The 25,486-nt window shown below is 53.2% G+C and overlaps 1 protein-coding gene and 1 long non-coding RNA gene across 3 annotated transcripts in view; one reads left to right on the top strand and one right to left on the bottom strand.

Moving 5' to 3' along the window:
- Positions 1 to 25,486, top strand: part of EFCC1 (EF-hand and coiled-coil domain containing 1) — a 43,635-nt gene that overhangs the window by 12,804 nt on the left and 5,345 nt on the right. The window contains exons 3-6 of one of the 2 annotated variants that reach the window (XM_045812356.2): positions 18,433 to 18,590; positions 20,575 to 20,716; positions 21,905 to 22,070; positions 23,906 to 24,046. In XM_045812356.2, the coding sequence (XP_045668312.2) occupies positions 18,433 to 18,590; positions 20,575 to 20,716; positions 21,905 to 22,070; positions 23,906 to 24,046 (607 nt within the window). Of the gene's footprint in view, positions 1 to 18,432; positions 18,591 to 20,571; positions 20,717 to 21,904; positions 22,071 to 23,905; positions 24,047 to 25,486 lie in introns of both variants that reach the window. The other variant, XM_045812355.2, reaches the window with a different exon arrangement.
- The window catches only part of LOC123802004 (uncharacterized), a 28,756-nt gene continuing 15,569 nt past the window's right edge, over positions 12,300 to 25,486 (bottom strand). The window contains exon 4 of the long non-coding RNA XR_006782398.2: positions 12,300 to 16,414. This is a non-coding gene — a long non-coding RNA (uncharacterized LOC123802004). The remainder of the gene's footprint in view (positions 16,415 to 25,486) is intronic.

Below are 25,486 nucleotides of genomic sequence, written 5' to 3'. Positions count from 1 at the left end.
GTGCCCACCCACAAGGAGGCATTGGCAGAAGAGGCCAGTGCCCGGGTGGAGGCCTGCCGTGCCTCGTTGCTCCGGAGGCACCAGAGCCGGGACCTTGACATCACCTGGCCTCGAATTATGGGCGGTAGAGTTATGGGCGGTAGAGATGGCTTCGGCCTGAGACCCAAGCCTGAGAAACTCTGGAGCACATGACGGAGTGGGCACCACAGTCTCCGGCTGTTCTGATGGGATGACCTGGGGTATAGATAATCCAGGTGTTCCTGTGTAGGGGAAATGGTGAGAAATAAATGCTTGCTTTTTTCGAGGTAGAGGGAGATCTAGATTATATTGGAGACTTGTTGCTGATCACTGAAACTAAAGCCAAACTGCTTTAAATTTGAAAGTCAGGGAGCATTGGGGCATCTGGGTGGCTCAGTCAGTTGAGCGTCTGACTCTTGGTTTCAGCTCAGGTCGTGATCTGAGGGTTCTGAGATGGAGCCCTGTGTCAGGCTCTGCACTCAGCAGGGAGTCTGCTGGAGATTCTCTCTCAAAATAAGTAAATAAATCTTTAAGGGGGGGGCATTATCTACTCATAAGCTTGAGAGTATAGCTTCAGGCATGGCTGGATCCAGGAGCCCAAACAATGATACATGGAATCTCTCTATTTCTTACCTCTGCTTTCCCGTAGTTGGCTGCACTTTCTTCCTATACGGGAGCAAGACAGCTGCCAACGTCACCAGGATGAGCTTCCATCCTCCCAATCGCCCCCAAGAGAAAGGCTTTTCTTTTCCAGTAGTTCTAACAAAATCCTTAGATTAACTCTGATTATCTTAACACGGTTATGCCCATCCGTGACCCAATCATTGACACCAGGAACATGGATTGTGCTGATTGGCCCAGGTGCGGGTCATGTAACTACCCTGGACCAATTCCTGTGATTGACCAGGCCTGGAATGCATGGCGTAAGGGGGGAGAGTGAACTCTTCCTAGACTGGGACCTTCTTGTGGGCATGATGGCACCCAGAGCCCCTCTTTTCTTTCCCTGCTGCCACTGAGCCCAGCAGGGGGCCAAGCCCAGGAAAGACGAAGGTTTCCCCCTGACTGGCAGGTGCATGGACTGTCAGAAACATCCAGGGTTTTCCATTGTCTGCTCTGAATGGGGGAAGGAGGGGACACTTCGCCTGAGAGGACTGAGGTGACTTGGAGAAGTGTGGGGCCAACAGCACTTAGAGACCCAGTAAGGGTGGGGGACAGAGATTGTTCACTTGGTCTCTTCACAATTTCTGTCAGAAATAACTACTGAATTTCTTTATTCACCCAAATTTTGTTGCATGCCCAGAGAGTGTCGATGCCGTGCTGGCAGTCATGACCACGACGAAGTCTCTGCCCTCGTGGGACTGGCCTCCTGGCTGGGGGAGACAGTCAACCCACGTCGTAAGCAGGAGGAAGGAGGGATGGGCGAGGTGGAGGAGGGAGCTGGGCTATGGCGCCCGCGCAGTGTATCCGTCAGCTTGGCTGCACGACGAATACCGCGGGCTGGCTGGCTTCAGCAGACGTGGCTCGTCTCACAGCTCTGGAGGCCGGAAGTCCCGAAGCCAGGGGTCGGCAGGGTTGGATTCTTCTGGGGGCTCCATGGGAGGATGTGTTCCCAGCCTCTCTCCTGGGTGTGCAGATGGCCGTCCTCTCCCTGTGACCTCACGTAGTCCTCCCGCTGCGCATCTGCGTCCTAATGTCCTCCTCCTATAAAGACACGAGTCAGATTGAATGGGGGCCAACCCAGTGACCTCATTTGAACTTGATCACCTCTGTAAAGACCCTGTCTCCAAATACAGTCACTCTCTGAGGTGCTGGGGGCGAGGACTTCATATGAATTCAGTCCCTGGCAGGAGGCTTCCTTGAGGAGGAAACATCTGAGCTGGGCTCCTAGAGCCAACCCCTCTGAATCCTGCCAAGTCTGCAGCCGGCCTGCTCCCCCCAGCTGCACCCGCCACCCGATGGGCACGGGCACCATCCCGGATGAGACTGCTGTCCCTAGCTCCCCGCCAGGCGCTAGCCACAACGTAGCTTCCTGTTGCCCTTAGAATAAACACTGGCCTCCTCCTGGTTACCATCGTGGCCCTGAGTGATCTGGCCGCTACCCCGGATCTGGCCCCGGCGTCTTGCACTCTGCTCACTGTGCACAGTGCTCTGGCCACAGCGACCCTCTGCTCCTCGGGCGTTCAGTCCCTGTCGGGCCTGCCCCGCCCAGCTCACGTCCGTACTGCCGGTCTCCTCCACCAGGGCTCGCTTTGTCAGAGGCCCCAGCCCCATCCAGTCCGTGCCCCTGTCACCTCTCACACCCCCTGGCCTTTTCCATCCTTAATGTAATTTTGTGATGACTTCATTCATGTCCGCGTCCCCCGGGGGGAGGCAAATTCCCCGAGGTCAGGGCTGTTCTGCTGTAAGTGCAGTGTCTCTCCAGCCAGCGCAGCCCCAGGCTCAGTAATGCATCTGTCCGATGAATCACAGAACGAAATTAGCAGCCAGGCTGGCAGACGCCTCTGGAGACCACTCGGCAGCAGCACGGCCCCTGCACCAAGACCCCTATGGGCCCCCTCGCACCTGCCCCCGTCCCAGGAAAGGCAAGCGGGAGCAAGATGAGGGATGAGGGGCCATGGAGAGCCCTTCCCAGGCCTGGAGGCCCCTGAGGACCGGCCCACACTCGCCTCTTCATGTTTATTTTCAGCTCAGCCTCCACAGCCCCCCTCTCAAGCTCTTCTTCCTACTGTTGTTCTCTTGTTTTCACATGCTAGTCTCCGTTTCCTGCGAGGCTTCGCTCAGGAAACGCCAAGCAGCAAAGGAAGCACAGTGCACAAGCCCGCAGGCCCTCGGGGCAGGCTCCGCGACCTGGCCGCCTGCCTGGCAGCCGCCACCCCTCCGCGGGCCCTGGCCGGGCGCTGGGTGTCCTGTCCGCCCTGCAGCTTCCCAGGCACAGAGCGCCTCGGTGGCTTGGGTGGCTGAAAGCAGAAAGACAAGCAAACGCAAGTGACACTTTCCATCTATTCCGGAGGGTCTGGGGCGAGGTGGGGGGGGGATAGTGATGGTCTTCTGATGCGTCACCTCGGTGTGTCCCTTGGTGACAGCTCCAAGTTGTCCAAACATGAATCTACGCTTGCTGTGAAGGCACTTTGAAATGTTATTAAAGTCCATTATCAGTTGACTTGCGATAATAAGGGAGATTATCCTGGGCAATCCGGGTGGGCCCGATTTCATCATTTGAAAGGCCTTTAAAGCAAGACTGAGGACTCCCCTGAAAAAGAGAAGGGGTTCCGCCTGTGCCCAGCCCGCCTGGACCTCCCCCTCCTATGGATTTCACACTGGCTGAGCCAGCCGCCCAACCCCAGAAGCCACTTCCTTGTGATAAAGCCCTGAGACAGCACTAGAGCTGGAGACAGACACGGATCAATACCCCCCACTGGCCGCACTTCTCCAGCTGACCCCGACCCAGCCCAGGGCTGAGGCAGAGGCGACAGCACGAAGAACACAAGCCAGCATTTCTGAGCCCCTGCTGGGCATGAGGCACGTGCTAAGGATTTCTCGCACAACCTCGTTTAACCCCCAAGCAGCGCTGTGAGCCATTTTCAGTAATAATGCTCTAGATTGCAAGAAACAGAAAACCCAACTCCGGGGGCGCCTGGCGTCAGTGAAGCGTCTGCCTTCGGCTCAGATCATGACCTCAGGGTCCTGGGATCGAGCCCCGTGTTGGGCTCCCTGCTCCCTCCTTCTGTCTCTCCCCACTGCTTGTGCTCGCTCTCTCTCTCTATCTCAAATAAATAAATAAATAAATAAATAAATAAATAAATAAAATCGTTAAAAAAGGAAAGAAAAGAAAAACCCAACTCCAAATGGCTTAAATCTTAAGGACACTGATGGTCATGCGTGAGAAGTCCAGGGGAAAGCAGTTTCTTTGTAGCTCAGTGATGTCTGCAAGGATACGGTTTTTTTCTTTTTCCTTTTCTTTTTAAGATTTATGGGGAGGGGGAGAGGGAGAGGGAGAGAATCTCAAGCAGACTCCCCAGTGAGCACAGAGCCTGATGCAGGGCTTAATCTCATGACCCTGCGGTCATGACCTGAGCTGCAATCAAGTCAGACACTTAATCAACTGAGCCACCAGGCGCCCCATGCAAGGATACAGGTCTTCATCTTCCCACACTATCTTCCTCAGCTTGTCATCTTGGCCTGTCAGCAAGTGCCCCTCGTGGTCACAAGATAGCTGCCATGGCCTCAGGCATCACTGCCACATCCACAGACAGAAACATAACTTCCTCCCTGGACTTCCCTTCTCCCAGAGATCCTCCTGGAAGACTTTCCCTTCCCTCTCCTTGGCCAGAAGCACATCCCATGCCTATCCCTAAACCAGTCCTTGGTAAAGGGAAGGTATCATGATCAGCACAGACCAATCAGATCTCTTCTCCAAAAGCACATGGCCACTCTGCCTGAAAGAATAAGGTGGTGCGGTTGTGTGCCATCAAGGCAGATGGGGTGTGTGTGTTTGTGCAGTTGTGTTTGGTTTCTATGCAACCGTAACAAATTACCACAAACTTGGTGGCTTAAAACAACACCCATATATGATCTCATGCTGTGTGGGCCAGAAGTCCAGGCAGGCTTGGCTTGGTTCTCCCTAGGCTCTCACGAGGCGGAAATCAAGGTGTCACTGGCCACGTATAGAGGCTCAGGGGAAGAATGTTTCCAAACTCAGGCGCTGGCAGAATTAGGTTCCTTTCCGTTGTAGGACTGAGATCCCCCTTTGCTTGCTGGCTGTCAGCCCCGGGGTCATGCTCCACACTCCACCTCATGTGGCCCCATTCGCCCTCCAGCCAGCAAGGACCCCAGTCCTTCTCATGCTTCAGATCTCCCTGACGACCTCTCTGTGCCAGCCAAGAGAGCTCTCTGTTTTTGTTTTTATTTTTTTAAGACTATTTATTTATGTATTTATTTGACAGAGAGACAGAAAGAGTGTGAGCAGGGGGTGGGGCAGAGGGAGAGGGAGAAGCAGACTCCCCACTGAGCGAGCAGGGAGCCCGACGCGGGGCTCGATCCCAGGACCGTGGGATCATGTCCTGAGCACGCAGGCGCCCCTAGAGCTCTCTGTTTTTAAAGGGACTCGTGTGACTAGATGGGAAAAATAACCCCCTTAAGATCAGCTGCACCATACAACATAACACCATCACGGGAGTGACCCCTCCCCACATTCACGGACCGCAGGAATTAGGGTGGAACCGTGAGTCATTCCTAGAAATTCTGCCCACCCTGCAGTAACCATGGTGCGCGCCACAGTCAGACATTTTTTTGGGAAAGAAAGGTGAAGTTTAGAAGGGTGACGTGAGTTGCTCAAGGCCATACCAGCCAGGGGTCCATGTCGCAAACAACAGGAAATGACACCGGCTCACTGAAGCAGGAAGGGAATTCTTTGCGGGGGGTGTCAGGGGTCGGCACCGTCTATGGGTAGGTTGGAGGGCCAGACTCAGGCCGAGAGCAGGGCAGGGCAGACCCAGCCGGTCCGGGAGCAGGCTGCTGGGGCGCCCTCCTGCCACCTGTGGCCCATGTCCCACGCCATCAGACGCCACCAGTGAGCTCAAATGAGCTTGCACCTGCGTGTGGACCTGCGTCCCACAGACTCAGCCGCCCACCCCCTTAGCATATCAGCTACAAACATCCCTCCCTCCTGCTGACCCAGACAGACACATTGCGCTCCCCTCAGTGTGGCTTTCTGGCCCCTGCCCATTGGTTGCTCTGCTCCATATCCCCATTCAGTGCTCTTAGCAAACCCAGCAGGTGCTGGCTGGCTGGCCTTCGCAGCAAAGGTGAGACCTCAGTCCGCCACACTGATTAAACATGTTTTCCCTGGACGAAATTCTATCCACTGGGGGCAAAAGCCATCAGTTAAATCAGGGGTTCGCAAACTATGGCCCGTGGGCCTAATCTAGCCTATTTTTGTACCTGATGCAAACTCTGATTTTAACCTTTTTAAGTGGTTGAGCAAACTCAAAAAGGAACGGTATTCCCGACACAGAAGAATTTCATGGACTTCAAATTTCAGTACCCGTGAATCAAGTTGTATGGGAACCCAGCCATGTTCATTCCTTTCTGTATAGCTGCTTTTGCACTAGAAAGGCAGAACTGAGTCATTCCAACAGTGACCACCTGGGCCACTAAGCCCAAAATATTCAGTACATGGCCCTCTCCGGGAAGTTTCTCTGCATGAAATGATAACGTCCTCCAACTTCTATGCTGGTCATTGGTGAACATTTATTCTGACATTTGGAAACTGGTGTATTCTGAGCAGGAGACTTGGGTCGGAGCAGGGGTAGGGATGGATTTTTTTCCCCCTTTTCTTCCCCTTTCCCTATCTGCCCTATAGGCAACCATTCTTGTATGAGTTCCGTGTACCTTGTTGCTGTGTCCTTGCAAAATGTGTGGTTTTGTGTCTATGCCGCATTTCCGTAACGGCACCGCGTTCTCTTCCTCACTCTGTTCCTTGCATTCTTCGCTCCGTGTTGCAGGTTTCAGGGGCACTGGTTTTGTGCACATCTGTCCTCTGCTTCTCCTGCTGAGTCTCCCACCCAGTCCCAGGGGCGGACACCCACCCAGTCCCAGAGCTGCCTCCCGCCTCCGTATCCACAGATGACCCGCGCCCTGCGGACTGATGCGAAAACCTCCCCCAGAAAATGTACCCCGAGGAGGAATTGCCGGGTGGGGGAGGCTTAGACAGAGTCTGGCCAAGGAACACCAGCTGGCTCCCATGTCTTCTTTGATGGAATCCTATTCACCAAATGCTTTGGGCCTTGTCATTTTGTTTTTTGAGTTTTGATTTGAGCTGTTCCCCACCCCTAGGTTTCAAAGCTATTCATCCCGCCGCGTGCTCTATTCTCATTCTGCCCTTCCCATTTAGGTCTTTAACCAAGATCCGCCCCTGCAGGTGGCACAGACGGGGACCCAGGCTGAGCTTTCTCTGTGGAGAGGGATGCGCTGGGATTGTGGCAGGAACCTCACTCGCGATGTAGTTTGTGTTCGTGCACCGGCAGAGTCGAGTTCTAGATCCAGGGAATTGCAGTTGGAGCAGAATTGTCACCGCGTGAACACAATAGTGACTTGACGAGGTGGCTTACAAGGGAGAATTACAGTTCCAGGCAAAATGACTATGAACTATTACTTCACCTTTTTAACAGTCTCAGTGCTCTCCAACAGCACTTCCTGTGATGATGGAAACGGCCTACGTCTGCACTGTCCGATATGGTAGCCGTAAGCCACACGTGGCTACTGAGCACTTGACGTGTGGCTAGCAAGGCCGAGGAACTGATCTTTAGTTTTATTTCACTCTAATTCATTTAAATGTCAGCAGCCCGGTGTGACTAGTGGCTGCCATATTCAACGGCACAGATCAGGTTAAGAAACGGCGGGACTGTCCCTGCGCTCAAGCATTTATTTGAGGTTTTGGAAAAACAAAATGACTAGAAAAGGAGGCAGTTGTGAACAGAGGGTGGGAGCAAACAAGAGTTGTGTGCCTACCGTGTGCCAAGCACGCGGATTCCTCAGCCCCAGCTCTCATCCATGAACGGGGGCGATGTCCCCATTGAAAAGCTGGGGACACTGAGTCTCAGTGAGGGGAAGGGGTTTGATGAGGGCACCCCTTGATTAAGAGCCTGGCACAGGAGGAAACAGGTACAAGCCGATCCCCAATCCTGCATGGCTCTGGGAGCCCAGAGGCCCCCCGGGGAGGGGACGGGACGGCTGCCGGCCAGCGGGCACTGGCAGATGCAGATCCTGGTGCCTCCCCAGGGCATGGGCGTGGCCCAGGTGGCTGACCCGGCAGCCTCCAGGTCCAAATCCATCGGGTGGGCACCTCACAGTCGCCCCCACAAGGCAGCCCAGAGCTAGGTTTGGCTGGAGGCTGCCGCAGCCAGTGGGACATGTGGCTAGAACGGAGTCTACACAGGGCATGTCTCTGGAAGCAGCATCTCCCCCACGGACGTTCTGGAACTTGTGTGGAGGGAGTGTTTGCCTCGATGACTAGGGGGACAATGTTCCTGGCACTTGGGATACAAGCCTCTGCACAGGTGCTGTGCAACCCAGGATGGCCCTGTGCGCCCCATGACTTCCAGATGTCCCTGGACATTCATTTTGTGAAAAACTCGCTTTCACTACAATGATCTAAGACAAGACTCTAACTCTGCTTTACCTATAAATACAATTTTTTTTTTGCACAGTTTTAACGTACAGTGGATTTTCCAAGAATCAATGCTGTGTGAGTAGTGGGAAGGTTCCACCTTGTCTGGAATTTTCCCAGAATTGCTCCTCATTTCAGAAGCACGTCACAGATGCTGACAACACTTGTGCGTAAGCAGCTGATAAGGAGCGCCTGTGTCCGCTGACATTCGTTATGCTGTGTCCCAGTGCGTCTGCACGGCCATCTATCCACCTCTCCGCCCGTCCGTCCGCCTACCTATCCATCCGTCCATCTGAATCTAGTTTCTTAGCCCTTCTTTCAAAATGTCAAATATAGGAAAAGAATGTCAACAATACGCAGTTGTTGAGACTAAACCTTACTAGCCTCAAATTCAAACTTTGCCGTTTTAACAACAACAACAACAAAAAGCAGAAACAGACCCATAAATACAGAGGACAAACTAATAGTTGCCAGAGGGGAAGGGGTGGGGGGATGGGCAGAATGGGGGAAGGGGAGTGGGGGATACAGGCCTCCAGTTATGGAATGAGTGAGTCAGGGGGATGAACGGCACAGCACAGGGAATATAGTCCGTGGTATTGTGACAGGGTTGTATGGTGACCGATGGTAGCTACGCCGTGGCGAGCAGAGCGTAATGCGTAATCACCATGTTGGACGCCTGAAACTAACGTGACCCTGCGTGTCAATTATACTTCTATTTTTAAAAAATCTCAGGCATTATAAGTAGGTTTAAGCATCTAAAAATATCATTATGTCTGAATATTTATGTATTGAAATATATATATAATAAAATTCCTTTTCCCTTTAAATCACTGTTAAACTATCACATTGTTTCAAAGTATTTGTGAAGATTAGGCATATTATTTGCCCAGCTCATTTTGGGATCACACAGGGACATTCCAAAATAGCCATTGTAAAAAGAGGGTTCCCATACTCCGAGTTGGGGTCCTCTCAATCGGGGAGCGAACTGAGCGGCGGAGGTGTTAAAAGCATAGCTCTCGTAGCACCCGGAGCTCACTGGGTGCTGGTGTCTGACGGTTTGCTGTGCTGCACACATTCTCCTAGGGTCTGTGCCATTTTTTGCCATATCTGCATAGCACCTGTATCATTATTATTTGATGAACATTTTCCCTTAAATCATCTCACTCTTTTGACTTAAATAAATTCATTTAAAAGAAGAGTATTTGGGGGCAGCTGGGTGGCTCAGTCGGTTAAGCATCCGCCTTCGGCTCAGGAGTCCCGCATCAGGCTCCCTGCTCAGTGGGGAGTCTGCTTCTCCCTCTCCCTCTGCCCCTCCTCCTCTGCTCATGCTCTCTCTCTCCCTCTCAAATAAATAAATAAAATCTTTAAAAAATAAAAAATAAAAGTAAAAGAAGGGTACATCACTGTCATACAGGTAAAACTAAAATTGTTTGGTGTGCTTGCTCATTGTTTTTAATATGTGTTAAAAATAAATGCTTAGCTGTTCAACACACACGCACGCACACGCACACACACGTTCATCTGAGCGCCACCTCAAATGGCCTCGCATGCTGGTGAAGGTGGGAGCTCCCCGTGTTTGGAAGACATATTGAAATATATATTATGAAACTCCGTTGTGAAATAAGGGTTAAGAAAATATATCCAGGTGGATGGATGAGTGGCTGGCTGGCTAGGTGAACGGATGGGCAGGTGGATGGATAGGTAGACGTGCAGACTCACTGGGACACAGCACAGTGAAGGCCGCTGGACACAGGCATTCCTTGTCAGCTGGCTATTTTCTTCATCTTCATGGGACCCAGGGCCCCTCTGTGTTTACTGATGAGTAAATGGAGGAATGAAATGAATGCTTGGGGGGGAGGTCACACGGCAAAGCCATAGTCCTGTGGGGCGCAACCCAGATTTGGCCGCTCCCAAGACCTCCCTCTGCGTCACAGATCCCAAGAAAGGGGGTCTGTCTGTTGGAGACCTGGAGCCAAGGGCCAGGAGCTGCAGGACAGGAGAAGAGCAACATCTGGCCTTTGTCAGATTGTGTAAGCTGCTGGGCTGGTGGCCAGATGTGGCCGTCAGCCTCTGACAGGAGGGAGACATTAGGGGTTCACCCCGGGCTCCGGGCAGTGCACAGATGTGGCCGGCTGGAGGCAACGCCCGACCGCACACGAGGACTCAGGTCTGTCCGGGAGGGAGGGTGGAAGGGGCTAGTGGACAGCCTGCCGGGCCCACCTTTTTCCCCAGAACTGCCTGGAGCTGAGAGGGGGTCCTTCTCCAATGGCCTCCGCAGTCACAGGACCCCCCGCCCCAGTTCCTCCATGGCTCCCAATGGGGAGTGGCACAGAGGCGCAGGGGGCTCACAGGCCAGGGAGGCATGGAGCGAGGAGGCTGCGCCTTCTGGTTTGGAACTGGCGAATTGCTAGCTCCTCACAGGGCTGACCCCCATTTTAAGGGAGAAAGAACAGCCTCGGGTTTGGGAACAGACAGAAAAGAAGGCCTAGCTAGAACTGACTCACTCTGGTTTGTTGTTTTATGTATTTCTCTGGTTACTTCCTACATATTACAAAATACTGGCTTTTCACTCCTGGTAATAATGTTTCCTATTAAAGAACATCTGTATTAGTAAGCAATAGGGTCAGTGACCAAAAATGTCTACGGTTTAGGAAACTCTACGTCATCCTCCCACTTTCAGGGTCCGCCCCTCCGTGAGGTGGGCAGGGAGGTTAGCCCCTGATTCACTGGAAAAGCTGATCAGAACTGGGAGGTTTGGGAGCTAGGATGCCACCGGGATCTTGTGGCTCTCCTCTCTGTCCTTTCTGAAACAATCTAAGAGTAGAAGATGTTGGGGGAACCTGGAATCCCCATCCAGGCTCTGGATTTGTCCAGGCCCGACGTGCCCCTCTTCTTCTTCACCCCCACTACTGCCAATGGTTTCGTTCACTGATTCATTCAACCAACTTTTCCTGGGCCGCTCTGTCCCTGGGCTGTATGCCCAGAGGAAATCCCAGTCTGATGAGGGATGCATATCCTAACAGGACACCTGAGAGCATGTGAGCTCTGGGAGCCCATTCGAGAGACAGTGGAGTTCTGAGACGAAGTAGCATTTGCATTAGAGAAGGGAGAGTGAAGGGCCAATAGGATTTTCCAGACAGAGCTTGCTAGGCTCAGGGTGCACACTGAAGATGGAGGAATCTGTGTGATCTTGGGCAAATTACTCTGTTCTCTGCACCTCAGTTTCCCCCTCTGTAAAATGGCAGCAAGAAGAATCACTCCTTGAGTTGCTGGGGAGGGTAGATGAGTTGGCACAAAAATACTCAGAAGAGAACAGTGTCAGGCACATGGTAAGGCCATATAGGCGTTGGTTGTGCTTGTCATGCGCAAAGGCCCCAGGAGTGACACACAGGAGAATGAGTGGGTCTGGCTGTGCTGTGCCCGGTGGTCATCACCTGTGATGAGGCTGGAGGGTTGGTCAGATCTTGGAGGACCTTCGATGTTGTGTTAGGACATTGGAGTTCTTTCTAATGGCCACAGAGAGCATTTTGAAGGGAAGAGAGACAGGGCCAGAGCTGACCTCTGCTCCCTTTGACAGTACAGTGGGCACTGGAAGGGCAGCACTGGGCGTGGGAAGGGAGCAGAGGGGCTTCTCTCCAACCACGGGGCCCTCCTGAGCGAAATGTGTTCTTTCTTCCTTGGGATCTTTGCTTTGCAACTTCGGAAACTTGTCCATGAAGGGGCTGGAATGTCAGGGGATCTGGACTTCTCTAGTTGCCATGGGAAGCCACAGAGGGCTTTGGAACAGGGTCAGAGCTGTCTTCTAGGAAATGACCATGAGAGCAAGTGCTGATGGCCCAGGCGTGGGGGGGAGGAGAGCTGTTACACGATGCAGCGTCAGCTCTGTGACCTTGGGGCTGGCGGTTTAAGGAGGCTGGACCTGCCGGTCACGAGGGGCCATAACACCCAGATCATTCAGCAAGGCCACAGGTGACCCTCTGCCCTGTCCCCAGGCAGCCATCTCTTCCCTGGAGCCAACCCTCTGGGACCCATTCTTATGGGAAACCCTACTTAAACCACTGGGCCACATGGTCCAGGCCTAGGGCCGATGGCTGTCAGATTTCCAGGCCCAGAAAATCCTTTTTCTTTTTCTTTTTTTGAGATTTTTATTTCTAAGTAATCTCTACATCCAACATGGAGCTCAAAATCACAACCTCAGGATCAAGAGTCACATGCTCCACCGTCTAAGCCAGCCAGGCAGCCCTTAAGCCCAGAAAGTTCTAACAAAGCCTTTCACAAACCAGGATACTCACTACTGACATGACAGATTTGCAGTCAATCAAGAAACATTATACAAACATGTCCTATCAGATCAAACCATTTTAAATTGCCCTTTTAGGTCAAAAGCAGTAAAACCCAGTAATCCACTAATTCCATATGGCTCAACCCAATACCTGCAGAGCTCCACTGGCTTCCGCCATCTATACTACGTGGGGCCTTCCAAGGCCTGGTGACATAAGGGACGGCGCGACAGAACAAGGTCAGGCTTGGACCTGGACCCAGGTCCAGATCCCTGCTGGCCCCCAACCATCGCCGTGACTTAACCTTTTCTTCCTCTGAGAGATATCAATCTCCTAAGTCCAGGGGATGAGCAGTACCCAAAATAGCACACACAAGGCCCAGCCCAAAGTTGGGGCGCCCAATCAGGGTCTGTCCTGCCTTTTCTGATCTGCTGCAAGTCCTCTTCTCTAGCTCTACTGCCCCCCATCTGTACCCAAACACACCTGCTGCCTTCCCTCCTCCACTCAAGCCTCTTTCATTCTACTCAACCCCAAGTCCCCAAGTCCTCCAGGACACCTTCCCTGCTCTGCTGACCCAGTGCCCTCCTTGTCTGTGTGAGGGTCTGGCCCTGAGTCCAGTGGGTGTGGCCCTGAAGAGTGAAGGCTCTGGGCTCCCTGCCACCCAGAGGTCCCCTCAGGGCAGGGGCTGTACTCCTTCTCCCCATCCTCCTCCTTCCCACTGTTGTCCCCATCTGCACAAACCCAGGCAAAGGAGTGGCCACAATATAGCATGATGCCACGCCCTTTGCTGAGCAGCCCCCCTGCAGCACCCCTGGGCTGGGCACTGGGGTGGGAGCTGAGCGATGGGCCAGACTCTCCGTCCTCACGTACGACCTCCGCTTTAGGTGGCCAGGTGGGTGATGGCGCTTTTTACTGAGGGGAAGCAGGAGGAGCAGACAGAGAAAGACAAGGGTACTGTGAGGCATCAGCAATGCGTGTGGGACATCCGGGTGGAGATGCCAAGGCAGCAGTTAAGCCGGGTAAAGTTGTCGGAAGACTGGATCCCAGAGGCCAGAGCCGGAGACACATTTGGAAAGTCATCAGCACTTAAGGCCACAGCACTGGCTGAGACCCCTTATAGAGTGAATGGATATAAAGAAGTTCTCAGGTGCGGTCTGAGGGCACAGCAGCCGGCATAGAGGGGTAGGGATGAAGAGGAGGAACTAGCAAAGTAGACGAGGAGGAGTGCCGGGGAAGGAGGAGCTGTCTCCCGGAAGCCAGGGGAAGAAAGTGCCCAGGTGAGGGAGTCTTGTAGAGTTTACTGCTTTCTGTGTAGTAGTATTCATGAAATGTACACCAGGAAATGTACGCCAGGAAATGTACACCAGGAAATGTACACCAGGAAATGTACACCGTGAAGTGTATAACATGAAATATGCACCGTGAAATGTACACCATGAAATGCGCACCGTGAAGTGTGCACCGTGAAGTGTGCACCGTGAAATGTGCACCGTGAAATGTGCACCGTGGAGTGTGCACCGTGAAGTGTGCACCGTGAAATGTGCACCGTGGAGTGTGCACCGTAAAGTGTGCACCGTGAAGTGTACACCGTGGAGTGTGCACCGTGACGTGTGCACTATGAAATGTAGTATTCATTTCACGGGCCAAACGAGATGAGCGCTGAGAAGCAGCCATTGGATCCAGCCTCAGGGCAGGGATGGGGGACAAGCTGAGACTTGGAACAGCAACATGTAGCAAAGGCAAAGCTTTCAAGAAGCCCCGCCCGCAGGAGACAGAGACCGCAGTAGCTGGGGGAAGCCCGATGGTGGGGAGGGTTATTTTGCTTGGTTTCTGGGTTTTGTATTAAGGTGGGGATATTATAGCACATTTATGCGCTTATGTGAGTGAGCCTCCAGACTGAATCAGCAGGGTGATGACAGGCTCAGTTAAATACCAACTAGATAAGAGTAGCACTCGGTCTCCCTAGGGAAACACTTTCTCTGCAGCCACATTTTATTTCTTGGAAACTTCTGAAGTGTGTCCTCATCTGTCCCCTCTCCCCACTCTGTTAGTGGCTTCCTCTTCCTGACATCATTGCGTGTGGCCTGTAGGTCACCTAATGAGAACGGCAGCTGGGCTGGGTCATTACAGACTTGCTTTCCAAGCTTCCCTCCCGCCCGGCGGGGCCGCTGACGTGGGCCTGGAGCCAAAGGCCCCTCAAAGGAACTGAGGCCAGTTCCTCCAGGTCTGCGTCGTGCGGCTTGAACAGGCTGTTTGGGCTCCCCGTGCTTCCGCTTCCTCATCTGCAGAACGGGGGTAATGGCTGTACCTACCTCATAGGGCTGATGTGGGGAACAGTGCCTGGCACCTACTAAGCGCTCTGTGAAAGGTTTAGCTGTTGTTAATGCAGGAAGTTGCACTTGGAGCAGGGCTTCTAAGACTCCAGTGGCTGTGGGGATGTGGGGAGTGTAGGGACCAGTGTGCCAGAGCCAGCCTATGCTAGCCGTCCCCTCCAACCCATTTTCCTTGTTGAAGCCCTTAAATAATTGGGGGAGGGGGAAGCAGCATCTCATAGTGGGAAGATGTAGATACTGTTGGGTTCAGCCTCCAACTCTATTCAGAATTCCAGCCATTGAAGTCCTTACCTCCTTACTACCTTTTCTGCCAGGAAGCTCATTACCTTACAAGACAGCCCATTCCATTCTTGGTCAGCAATCCCCGTGAGAAAGTTCTCCTTCGCAGTGAGCTAAAACTGCCTCCGTATGATTCTCCAAGTCTCACCTTTGCTTCCCCCCATCCTGATCAAGCATCACTCTCTGGGGCCTTATAAAGACTACTCACCTCCACCCTTGAGTCTTCACAGTGGCCCTATACCCTCGTGTCTTCTCTTCTTCAGGCTGTGGCCCAAGCCTTCGGACACCTCACAAGGTTTCACGCTTACGCGAGAATACCCACCAATGGGGTTTTCACATTGCCAGCTACCAAACCATATCCCCATTCTCAGCTTGCATTAGAGGGACGTGAATGCAGGACTTAAGTCAGAGTCGATGGCTCAGAAAACACAAAAGTTCAGGATTAGCCTGGCTTCAGGCAGAGCCTGATCCAGCAACTCGAATAATGTTATCAAGGACCTCGTTTCTATTGTCATCTTTAGGCTCTATCTGTAGCCTCCTGCATCTCTCGGCCATCCCCTGGGAGTCACCCATGGCTGTCACAGCTCCCCACCTCATCCTCACACCTCACCAGGCAGGCAGCAAGCGGGTCCGCGCGAAAAAACCCAGCAGACAGTTCTTTGCGTGGCATTGGCTCTGTGTGCAGGCCTGGGTCAATCGCAGTGGCCGGGGCGGGATCATGCTAATTAGCGTGGGGAGGAGCCATGTGCCCCGCCCTCCTCTGAACAGCTGGGCTGCTTGTGGTAGAGGTGGGGGAGCAGGTGAGGTACCTGGGTGGCCGATGCCCCCGCCCCTACCCCCACCCCAGGCCTCAAGTGCAGCCCCGCAGATCCCCTTTTGTTCGGCTCTTTGGGACATTGAATCCACCTGACCAACCCTGGGTGCCCACACCTGCTAGAACTCTCTGCAGTGCCTCGTCCCCGTGTCCCAGTCACTCTGGAACAGCTGCTGTGGTTTCCCTGACACGCACGCAGCCAACGCTGCTCCTGGCCAAGCTGGCTCCTCGGGATACTCAGGCCTGACCCTGAGACCCCAAGCAGAGACGGGAGGCCCTCAGAGGTCATCGGCTCCAGTGGCCCACCTGCAAAACGGGGCCCAAGTCCCACTCTCAGTCGCTCGTTGGCAAGGCTGGGTTGGAACCAAGGACCCCGGTTCACCCTTGGTGTACGGCTTCTGCTTTTACAGTGGTCTGTGCGGGTGAAGACTGGCCGGTGACTCCAAGTAGCGACAATGTGAACGGAGCAGAGGGTCCTTCTTTTCCAGTAACATTTGGTCTTGGGAAATCCACTGAAAGGCATCTGCATAAAATGGGACGAAAGAGAGTGACCTGTGTCAGATTTCACTGAGGCTTCAACTTGAAAAATAAAACCAAAATGTAAGGAAGTGAGCGTATTGTACTCTTCTGTTAATAAAACCAGGTGATGTTTTCAACTACTCGTTCTTTTTTTTAATTGTAAAATTTATACATAACATAAAATTTACCATTTTAGCCATGTTTTAGGGCGCAGTTCAGTGGCATTAAGCACATTCACACTGTCGTGCAACCATCCCCACCACCCATCCACCGAAGCTTCTCATCTTCCCAAATGGAAACTTTGTCCACATTAAACACCAGCTCCCCTCCCCCTCCCCCCAGCCCCCTGGCAGCCACCGTCCTACTGTCTCCAGGGATTGGACTGCTCTAGGGACCTCACAGAGTGTTTATCCTTTTGTGACGGGCTTATGTCACTGAGCATAATGTCCTCAGGGTTCATCCATATTGTAGCATCTGTCAGAATTTTCTCCCTTTTTAAGGCTGGATACTATTCCATTGTTTGTAGAGACCACACTTCATCCATTCATCCATCAGTGGACACTTGCGTGTTTCTACCTTTTGGCTGTCGTGAGTCCTGCTGTGGACATGGGTGTGAACACCTGCTTGAGTCTCTGCTCTCACATCTTTGGGGTGTGTACCCAGAGGCAGTCTGCCGGATCACATGGCAAGTGTCATTTTCATTTTTCACTCATTTTTAAAGTAATCTTCGTGGCTGCGTCACCGTGCACTTATCCTTAGACTGTTTCTGGGTTGATTATGTCCCTTTTGGAATCGTTTTTCCAACAAAACTGTGTGAAAATACAATGGTGCGTCCTTAACTTCACGTTTGCTTATTTTTGCAGCTTAATCGTGAGGCGGGTCTCTTCTGCAAAAATATTTGAGATATTTGTTACTTTCTCTAAGGCTTTTCCTAGTCCTCCAAGTCCTCTTTTGGTGCTCCTGGCCCTTCCTAATCCTGTGGATTTTGTCTTATTCCGCTGTAGACTGGTCCAACTCCGCCACATCCCCACAGTCAGCGGTCCTGCTGTGATGCCCACGGTTCCCCAGGATCCCCTTCGCTGACATCCCAAAGCCTCTCCTTTTCCAAGATGCGCAGTTCCGTTTTACAGACCCTTTGTCCTGGGTTGTTACGTCTGATAGTCAGAGAGAGATAAGGAATGACAGATTCTGAAGAGATGAGAGACAGATGTTGGTGTAAAATGAGGAAGGTGGGAAGGACTAGTTTTCAATAGTGAATATTTTCATGTTATGATAGATTCGTTTTCATTTTTTCCTCGACTTTGTAACTGCAGTGACAAGGAAAATGAATATTCAAGAAGCGAGGACCCTAGACTATCCAGGAAATTGATTGATGAGGGTGAAGTAGGTTTTCCAAAGCCCAAAGAGAAGAGATACTTTCAATTTTAATGCAATTAAAAGTAACTGAAACAATGAAGACTTTTAAAAAAAATCTCACCCGTAATAAGAAGTCCAGTGGTGGGTAACGCCAGGACTAGTTACCTCAGCAGCTGAAAGATGACGGGGCTCCTGTTTAACTACTCTGTAATTCTCTCCCCCATTTCCTCATGGTCTCAAGATGGCTGCCATAGCTTCCAACATCATAGCCGCATGACAACGTCCAAAGGCAGGAAGGAAGGGCATTTGCTTTCCTGATCTTCTTATTATAAGGGATACAAGTCCATTCCAGAGGCTTCTCAGAAGATTTTGCCTTTAGTCTCACTGGCTAAAATTGGGTTACAGCCTGTGCCCTCGCTGCAAGAGGTGCTGAGAGAGTGAGTGTCTGTCATGGAAGGCTGGCTCTAACATGCTGGCCGCCACGTAGGGAGTCAGTAGGGTCAACCGCAGAGACAATCCAGCATCTTCTTCAGGCCCATCAGACACAGCTTACCCGTGCAGAGTAAGCAGTGGAAGAGCATGGGCCCGCATCCCACCCTCTCCTGCAGAAACCCAGCCGAGCCCCCTCCTCCCTCTCAACACCTGTGTCTTCTCCCCTGCCCACAGGTCGGAGGGCACTCAGCTCCCAGTCTCGTCACCAGCCAGCCCAGAGCCAGAAGCCAAGAGTGAAGACCCTGCGGACAGTGGCACCAGAAGCCCAGACGGCCCTCCAGAGGGCACCTGGCCGTCAGACAGCGGTTCCGGGAGCAGACCCCCGGACGAAGGTTTGTCCCTGCCACACTCAGGTTTGCTGCCAGGCTCACGACTGGTCGGCTGTGCCCAGCCCTGTTCCCACGGCTGTCCGCACCGACGCTGCCATCCAGCCTCCACACAGAACCCCACTCTCCCTGTGTGCTGAGGCTGGGCGCCCGAGTCCACAGGCTGGGGAGCACACACACCGGTGGGAGAGGGCAGTTCCTAGGCGCAGGTTCCAGCTCAGTGTGGGAAAAATGTGTCCCCTTTCAGTCCCATGCAGGGAAGGGAGGTGCTCAGGGAACTGAGGGGGTGTGAGTGCCCCATCATCAGAGGTGTGTAAGCAGGGGCTGGTTGGTCACCCCTCAAGGAGACCACAAAGAGGCCCATCGTCTTAAGAACCTGGGCCCGGTGGGTGTGGAACCATCAGGTGCAAAGAGGAGCAACACTGGCTGAGAGGGTGCCCGGTGCTCCCCGGGCTCAGTCATGGGCAGGCGTGGAGGGGCTGCTGGGCGCCATCCTTCCTGTTCCTCTTCAGAACCCCTGGGGCACCAGGACGGTGTTGATGACCGTGACGGCAATGATACCACACACATACATGTACGTACACACATACACACACGCGTGTGAGCGCACACACACAGCATCTGGAAATTGCCAGGACGAAAAACAAATTGTCAATATTGGGGATACAATTCACACAACCAAAAAGTCATGGACCAGTCCCCTCCACCCTGGTTCTGTTTGGTCCGGGGCAGTTTCTATTGAAACAAAACAGAAGGGCCCTGAGCTCACCCAGCCGGGACAGTCAGGCTGGAGAGACGGGTGTCCCAAGTCAGGAGACCCGAGTCAGTGGTCCCCAAACCTGCCAGGTGGCCAGGATCACCCAGGAGCCTTTTAAAAATACAGAGGCCCAGGCCCAGCGCTGCTGCTTATGGTTCTCCTCTCCCTCTGCTGGGGGCGGGAGGACACAGCTTTGCTGCGCAGACACCATCTGTCAGCGAGGGTCAGGCCATTGTCGCTGTCAGACTGGCTCGAATTAATTAAAAAGTCCAAGTAGGCTTCAGGCACAGCCCACGTGGCGTGGAACCTCATCTCTTGCTGCCTTGTGCAGAAGGAGCTCCCCCAGACTGACCAGACAGCCCCCACGAGCTGCAGACCCACACCGTCCAACTCCCAGGTCAGAGGAACAGTGGCATTTCTCTTCTCTGGAAGTTTGAATCAGATGTTGGCCTGGTTCTCCTTGGCTCACGCTGGGTCCCTTGCCTTGGCTGGACTAGTCAAGTGGCCGGGCAGCGTGCGCTCTGCCTGGCCAGGCTGGACTCGTGTGTCCCCTGGGCTGGGGTGGAGTGGGGAGGAGAGGGAGGGCTTCCCCTGAAGAGACGGTCAGGGGCTGCCCCCCTCCACCTGGACACAGAGCCTGACGCCGCACGGCCAGACACCGGAGGCCACGACAGACCCTGGGGTTTCCGATGTGCAACCAGACTGGAGCACCCCAACCAGACACGGCCACACCGGGGGTCACACAGAGTCACACGCGTGACAACTCTTCCCTTACAACCCCTCAAATGGTAGAGGCATGCAGCTCCCTGAGAGCTGGAAATCTGTTCAACCTGGTGCCCATGCCCTGCAGAGCCCCGACCCCAGCCCCATGGCTCCCCTGCCTGGGACTGTCGTATCCTAAAATGGAAATAATGCGCACCCCTGAGAGCACAGGCAGGCCCTGGCTGGTTGTGTCATCTTACAAAGTAGAGAAGGGAAAGGACTTCTTGCTCCCAGGGTCCCTGCGTAAAACCCCAGGGAGGGGCTCCTGGGCCTGGCACTTGGGAGGGGCCCCACCAGCCTCGGTGGCCTCACCTTGCAGGGATGGGGTGGGTGGGAGAGCGGCCATGTGGAAAAGGGGCTGATGGTGCCGGAGCCTGTCCCCCCTGCGTGACCCACCCGCACTGGCCGCTGGGGAGGGCCTCTGGGTTCCCTCCCTTTGGCCCCGGTACCTATCCTGTGCTTCTCCAGCAGCGGACGGGCAGCTGTTCCGCTCAGTGGAGGGCCAGGCTGCCTCCGACGAAGAAGAAGAGGCTGAGGAGAAGTGGCAGGAAGAGCAGAGGTCACTGGCAGAGGTCAAGACGCTGCTGGCGCGCCTCTCCGGCTGCGGGAGTGGGTATGTGGGCCGGGTGGGGGGCGTCCAGGATCGGCGCTGGAGGTCCAGGCCCCTTCAGAGAGCTTGACCTTGGGGACCTGATTCAAGTCCAGGCCAGGTCCCCCCAGCTCCCCTGACACTCTGGCCTCTAGTCCACAGGAGGGAAGTGAGAAGACGCCCCCCAGCATGTGCAGGGATGAAGGGAGGTGAGCATCGCCATGCTGGTGGAGCAGCTGGGGCTTTAGTTCGCACTGGTTTCCTCCCACTCCCCTGGCCATTATCCCAAGACAGCCCAAAGCTCTAGTGTGACTCCAGGACATACCAGAACCTTCCTTACCCAGTTGCTCCGACAAGAAAGAGCGCTTACACTCCCTCCTCCAGCTGACCCCCTGGCTTATTTAATTCTCATGACCACCCTGGAGGGGAGAAAGACCCAGACGCCTGGGGTACCTCAGACAAGTTGCCTGACGTCTCTGAGCCTCAGCCTTCCCGTCTCTAAGATGGGCCAGTAACACTGGTCTGGCAGAGGTGTTGTGAGGACTTGCTAGCGAGGCGATAAAACGACCAACAGGTGCCCGATCCCCGTAGGTTCACCGTCAAGAGGCAGCACTGACCTTCATTAAATGGTACAGTGCTGACAGTTTTCCCGGGTTATTGTTCTCACTGACCCTTAAGTCAACAACAAGCATTTATTAAGCACCTACTATGTGCCAGGCAAACCTGGAGGCATTGAGAGAACAGCAATAAGCAAGACAGCACCCCACCCCCCAGAGCCCCTATTCCAGTGAGTGGTGACAAGTGTGAGAAAGAAAGGTGAAGCAGGGAAGGGACAGAGGGGGGTGCAGGGAGATGCTGGGGAGGCCGCTCTAAGGAGGTGCCATGTGAGCACGAGGGGAGAGCACTCCAGGAAGAGGGAACAGCAGGTACAAAGGCCCTGAGGCATGTTGGAGGGGCAGTGAAGGTCTACTGAGGCTGGAGCACGTGAGTGAAAACGAATGGCAGGGAGGTCAGAGAGATCACGGGGCAGACTGGGTGGGGCCTTTGGCTTTTCCTCTGAGTAGGACAGGAAGCCATGGGGGGTACTGAGCAGGGCCTGCCATGGCCTGGCTTGGCTTTCAGGAGACAGACTCGGTGGCAACCCCCACCTTCTGAGGCTGGAGCAGACTCCACAGAGCCGCTCCGCAGTGCTGGTGCTCTCCTTTGCTGCAGGTGTGATGACCAGACAGCCAAGAAGCTCATGACTTACTTCGGCCACTGTGGCAGTGGTGACCACGCCTGCACCGTGGGACAGTCGGAGGCCCGCATCGCCATGCTGGTGGAGCAGCTGGGGCCCCAGGGCTGCCGTGGGAAGGCCCTGGGGACACCTGGGGAGGAGGTCAGCTGAGCCCAGAGGTCGAGGTCTGGACCAATGCTAGAGGCTCATAGCTGGAAAAACCCTGACGCATGTCAGCTGAGTCCTGGGCGCTGTTCACAGATGAGCAAACCAAGACTCAGAGAGGAGAGGCGACTTGCTTTTAGATTTAATGAAGAATATTTTGGTTGCAAGTTAACGGAATTATCTCGGATTAGCTTGAGTACAAAACAGGTATTTATTAGAATACGGAGCCGGCAAGAACAGCTTCAGAAGAACAGCCGGGGAGGTGAGCTTCAGGAACAGCTGGATCCAGTACTTGGACGAGATTGTCCCACTGGCCTCTACCTGCTCTGTTTCTCCGGGTGCTGGCCTACTTCGCCCTACTTCACAAGGGCTTCCTCCATGTGGTGGTGAAAGAAAGGCAGGACCACGGACAGCTCTAGGCTCCCACTGGCCCACCTAAGAACGCCCAGGGGGATAAGAGCCCAATATATTAAATCTCAGGGGAGAACTCCAACTGGCCCAGCCTTGGTCATGTGCCTGTCCCCGGGCCAATCTCTGTGGTAGGCAGGCAGGGGTCAGGGATTAGCAGCTCCAGCAAAGTCAAATGAGGGGGAGGAGGGACACTTCTCTCCCCAGGAAAGTTACTGAGGGTATGAGAGGGAGCTGGCAGACAACACCACTAGCAGGGTGTCTCCATTTCAGTAAGACCGCGTAGCATGTTTCTCTCCTGTCTCTACTGCATTCCATAGTAATCGAGCATGGAGTGCCGTTGAGAGTTACCATGTCGCTGAGCCCTAGCCCGCTTTGCTTCTGCACACTGGTTTTGATCTAAGATCATTTTATATTGATATACCTGAAATTCTAAATCCATACTGTTTTTGACGTATCTGTGGTCTAATGTGCTTCCAAAGGGCATGGCCACCACCTCTTTTCTAAGTAAATTCCAAGGAAGCGAGGGGTTAGCAGAGTTACTGAGGCACATGAGTGGTGTCCCCAAGGCCACCTCCCAGTCCCATCTGCAGTGGGCGCCGGCACCGCCCTCTGTCCTGCCCAAAGCCCAGAGTGGACCCAGAGTGTCCAAGGGTGCCACACCTCCACCTACTTCTCTTCCCCTCCATCGGTGCCAAAATTAGGGACTGCCTCACATCCCTGCTTTAGAAGGCAGGTAGCCATTTGATGCTTTGTGACTGCCTGGCATCTGCCCCCTAGTGGGTATCCTGTTAGGACCCATGGTCTCAGGGCTCCCCTGGCCAAGAGTGGGCCATGATTCACACTGGCCCAATCAGGCCCCCGCCTGGGGCTCTCCTTCTTGAGGGAAGTGAGAGAGTGGCTGCAGAGTGTCCTTCTCAGCTCTGACCTCTGGACAAGAGGCTTGAGACTGTCCTACCATCTCAACCCCCATTGCTGCCCCATCCCTGAGCTTCTCCAGCTGCCAGCCTGTTCTGGGAATGACCCAGAGCCTGCCAGTGAATTCTCTTTCTGTTTAACTACCCAGATAGGTTTCTGTGGCTTGCAACCAAAAAAAATGTATCAAAAAGAAAAGAAAGCAGATGGATAGAGAAGGGAAAATGGAGTCCTCAAATAGAAAACAAAATATGCATATCCTTACATTAACGCAACTCACTGTGTGGCCTTAGGCCAGACACGCAGCCTCTCTGGGCCTTGGTGCCACCACTGGGAAGACGGGTGATTTTATCTGCCCAGTCACCTGGCAGGCTGGTGGGGGGGGAAGGTCAGATGAGATGACCTCCATGAAAGGGTCAAGGCAAGTCATGGGCCCTGCCTGGCAGTGGCCCAGTGAGTGCTGGGCAGAGGGCAGCAGGGTGGGTGCTGAGTCCCGTTGGTCCCCGCAGGCGGAGCTGCAGCAGAAGGTGGAAGAGAATGAGCACCTGAGGCTGGAGCTGCAGATGGTGGAGACAGAGCGCGTGCGGCTGTCCCTGCTGGAGGAGAAGCTGGTAGACGTGCTGCAGCTCCTGCAGAGGCTCCGGGCCCTGGTAGGCGCACGGGCACGGGCACGCCCAGGGCAAGGGGAGGAGCTCTCCCTCCGGAGGGAGCACTGGCCTGTGTCAGGCATCTGGCTCGGAGCTCTCCTCACGTTAGGCAGGTGTCACCCCCACTTTAAAGAGGCAGAAAAGGAGGCTCAGGGAAGTTATATTAAAAAGAAGGGAATGCTTCTCTGCCCTGCCCAAGGTGATATTATTCATTTTATAAAGCTGATATAACTTTGATTTCAAAACCAGAGAAAGATAAATAGAAGAAAGGAAAATTATAAGCTCATGTCACATTGAAACATGGGCACAAAACATTAAATAAGATATTAGCAAACCAAATTCAGCAGTGTTTAAAGAAATGCAACATGACCAAATTGGATTTAAAGATAATTTAAAGATAATTCAAGATCAAAAAACCTATTAACATCATATACCACATTGCAGATTAAAGGACAAAAACCATATGTTCATCTCAATAGGTATAGAAAAATCAGTCAGTCTCCTTTTATCATAAAACCCCTCAGCAAATTAAGAACAGTAAGGACCTTCCTTTACCAGATAAGGAGTCTCAGCCAAACTACCTCTCACAAACCTCACACTTATTGGTGAAATGTTAGAAGGAATGTTGCTAAAGTCAGAATCAAGACGAGCATGCATGTCATCACTGTTTGTACGCCAACTTAGAGGATCTAGCCAATGCAGTAAGACAAGAAAAAGAAAGAAAAGGTGTAAGGATTAGACAGGAACACAAAGCTATCAGTGATTATATATCATACTCATGTACACAGAATACCCAAGAGACTCCAGAGGAAAATTATTGTAATTTCTTGGCAAGATAAATAATAAAGTATCAGAACACAGAAATCAATTGTGTTCCTAAATAGCATCAGCAAACCATTAAAAAAATTTTTTTTGAGAGACAGTTACCTCGGGATTACAGCCACTATAAGGTGGAAGTAGGATTTGAACCCAGGTTGCCTGGGTTTTAAGTGGGCTCTTGCCTGTGCACCAGACTGCCTCAGACACAGAACTACCAAGTCTGCAGCCAGGGCAGCACAGCCCAAGAGAATGGCTGAGTGGCAGCCAAGGCCAGCAGACAGTGAAGGCGGTGGTCACCACCACAGCTCCAGGCCGTGCCACCTGGGGGTAAGAGCTGGTTCTTCCACCTCCTGGCTGGGTGGCTTTAGGCAAATTTCCCATTCTTTCTCAGCACTGTTTTTCTTCACTGGTTAAAATGAGCCTAATAATGTAAGTTGTTGCAAAGATTAAATGAGCTAATGCATTAAAATGCTCTTATTCATGGCTATTTCCAAAGTGCCAACTTCTACTTTGGCACATAAATGGTAATCCAAAAATATGTGATCTTTGATGGAACGGCCACTGCTCTGCGCACTACCCCCCCCACACCAAGTCTTTGAGAAGTCCATCAGGCAGTGTGGCCAG

Source organism: Ursus americanus, chromosome 14 (assembly GCF_024610735.1).
Source record: "Ursus americanus isolate L20-20 chromosome 14, mUrsAme1.1.p, whole genome shotgun sequence".
NCBI lineage: Eukaryota > Metazoa > Chordata > Mammalia > Carnivora > Ursidae > Ursus > Ursus americanus.
Note: the sequence above shows the minus strand (reverse complement) of the source record. Positions and strands in the feature narration are given on the sequence as shown.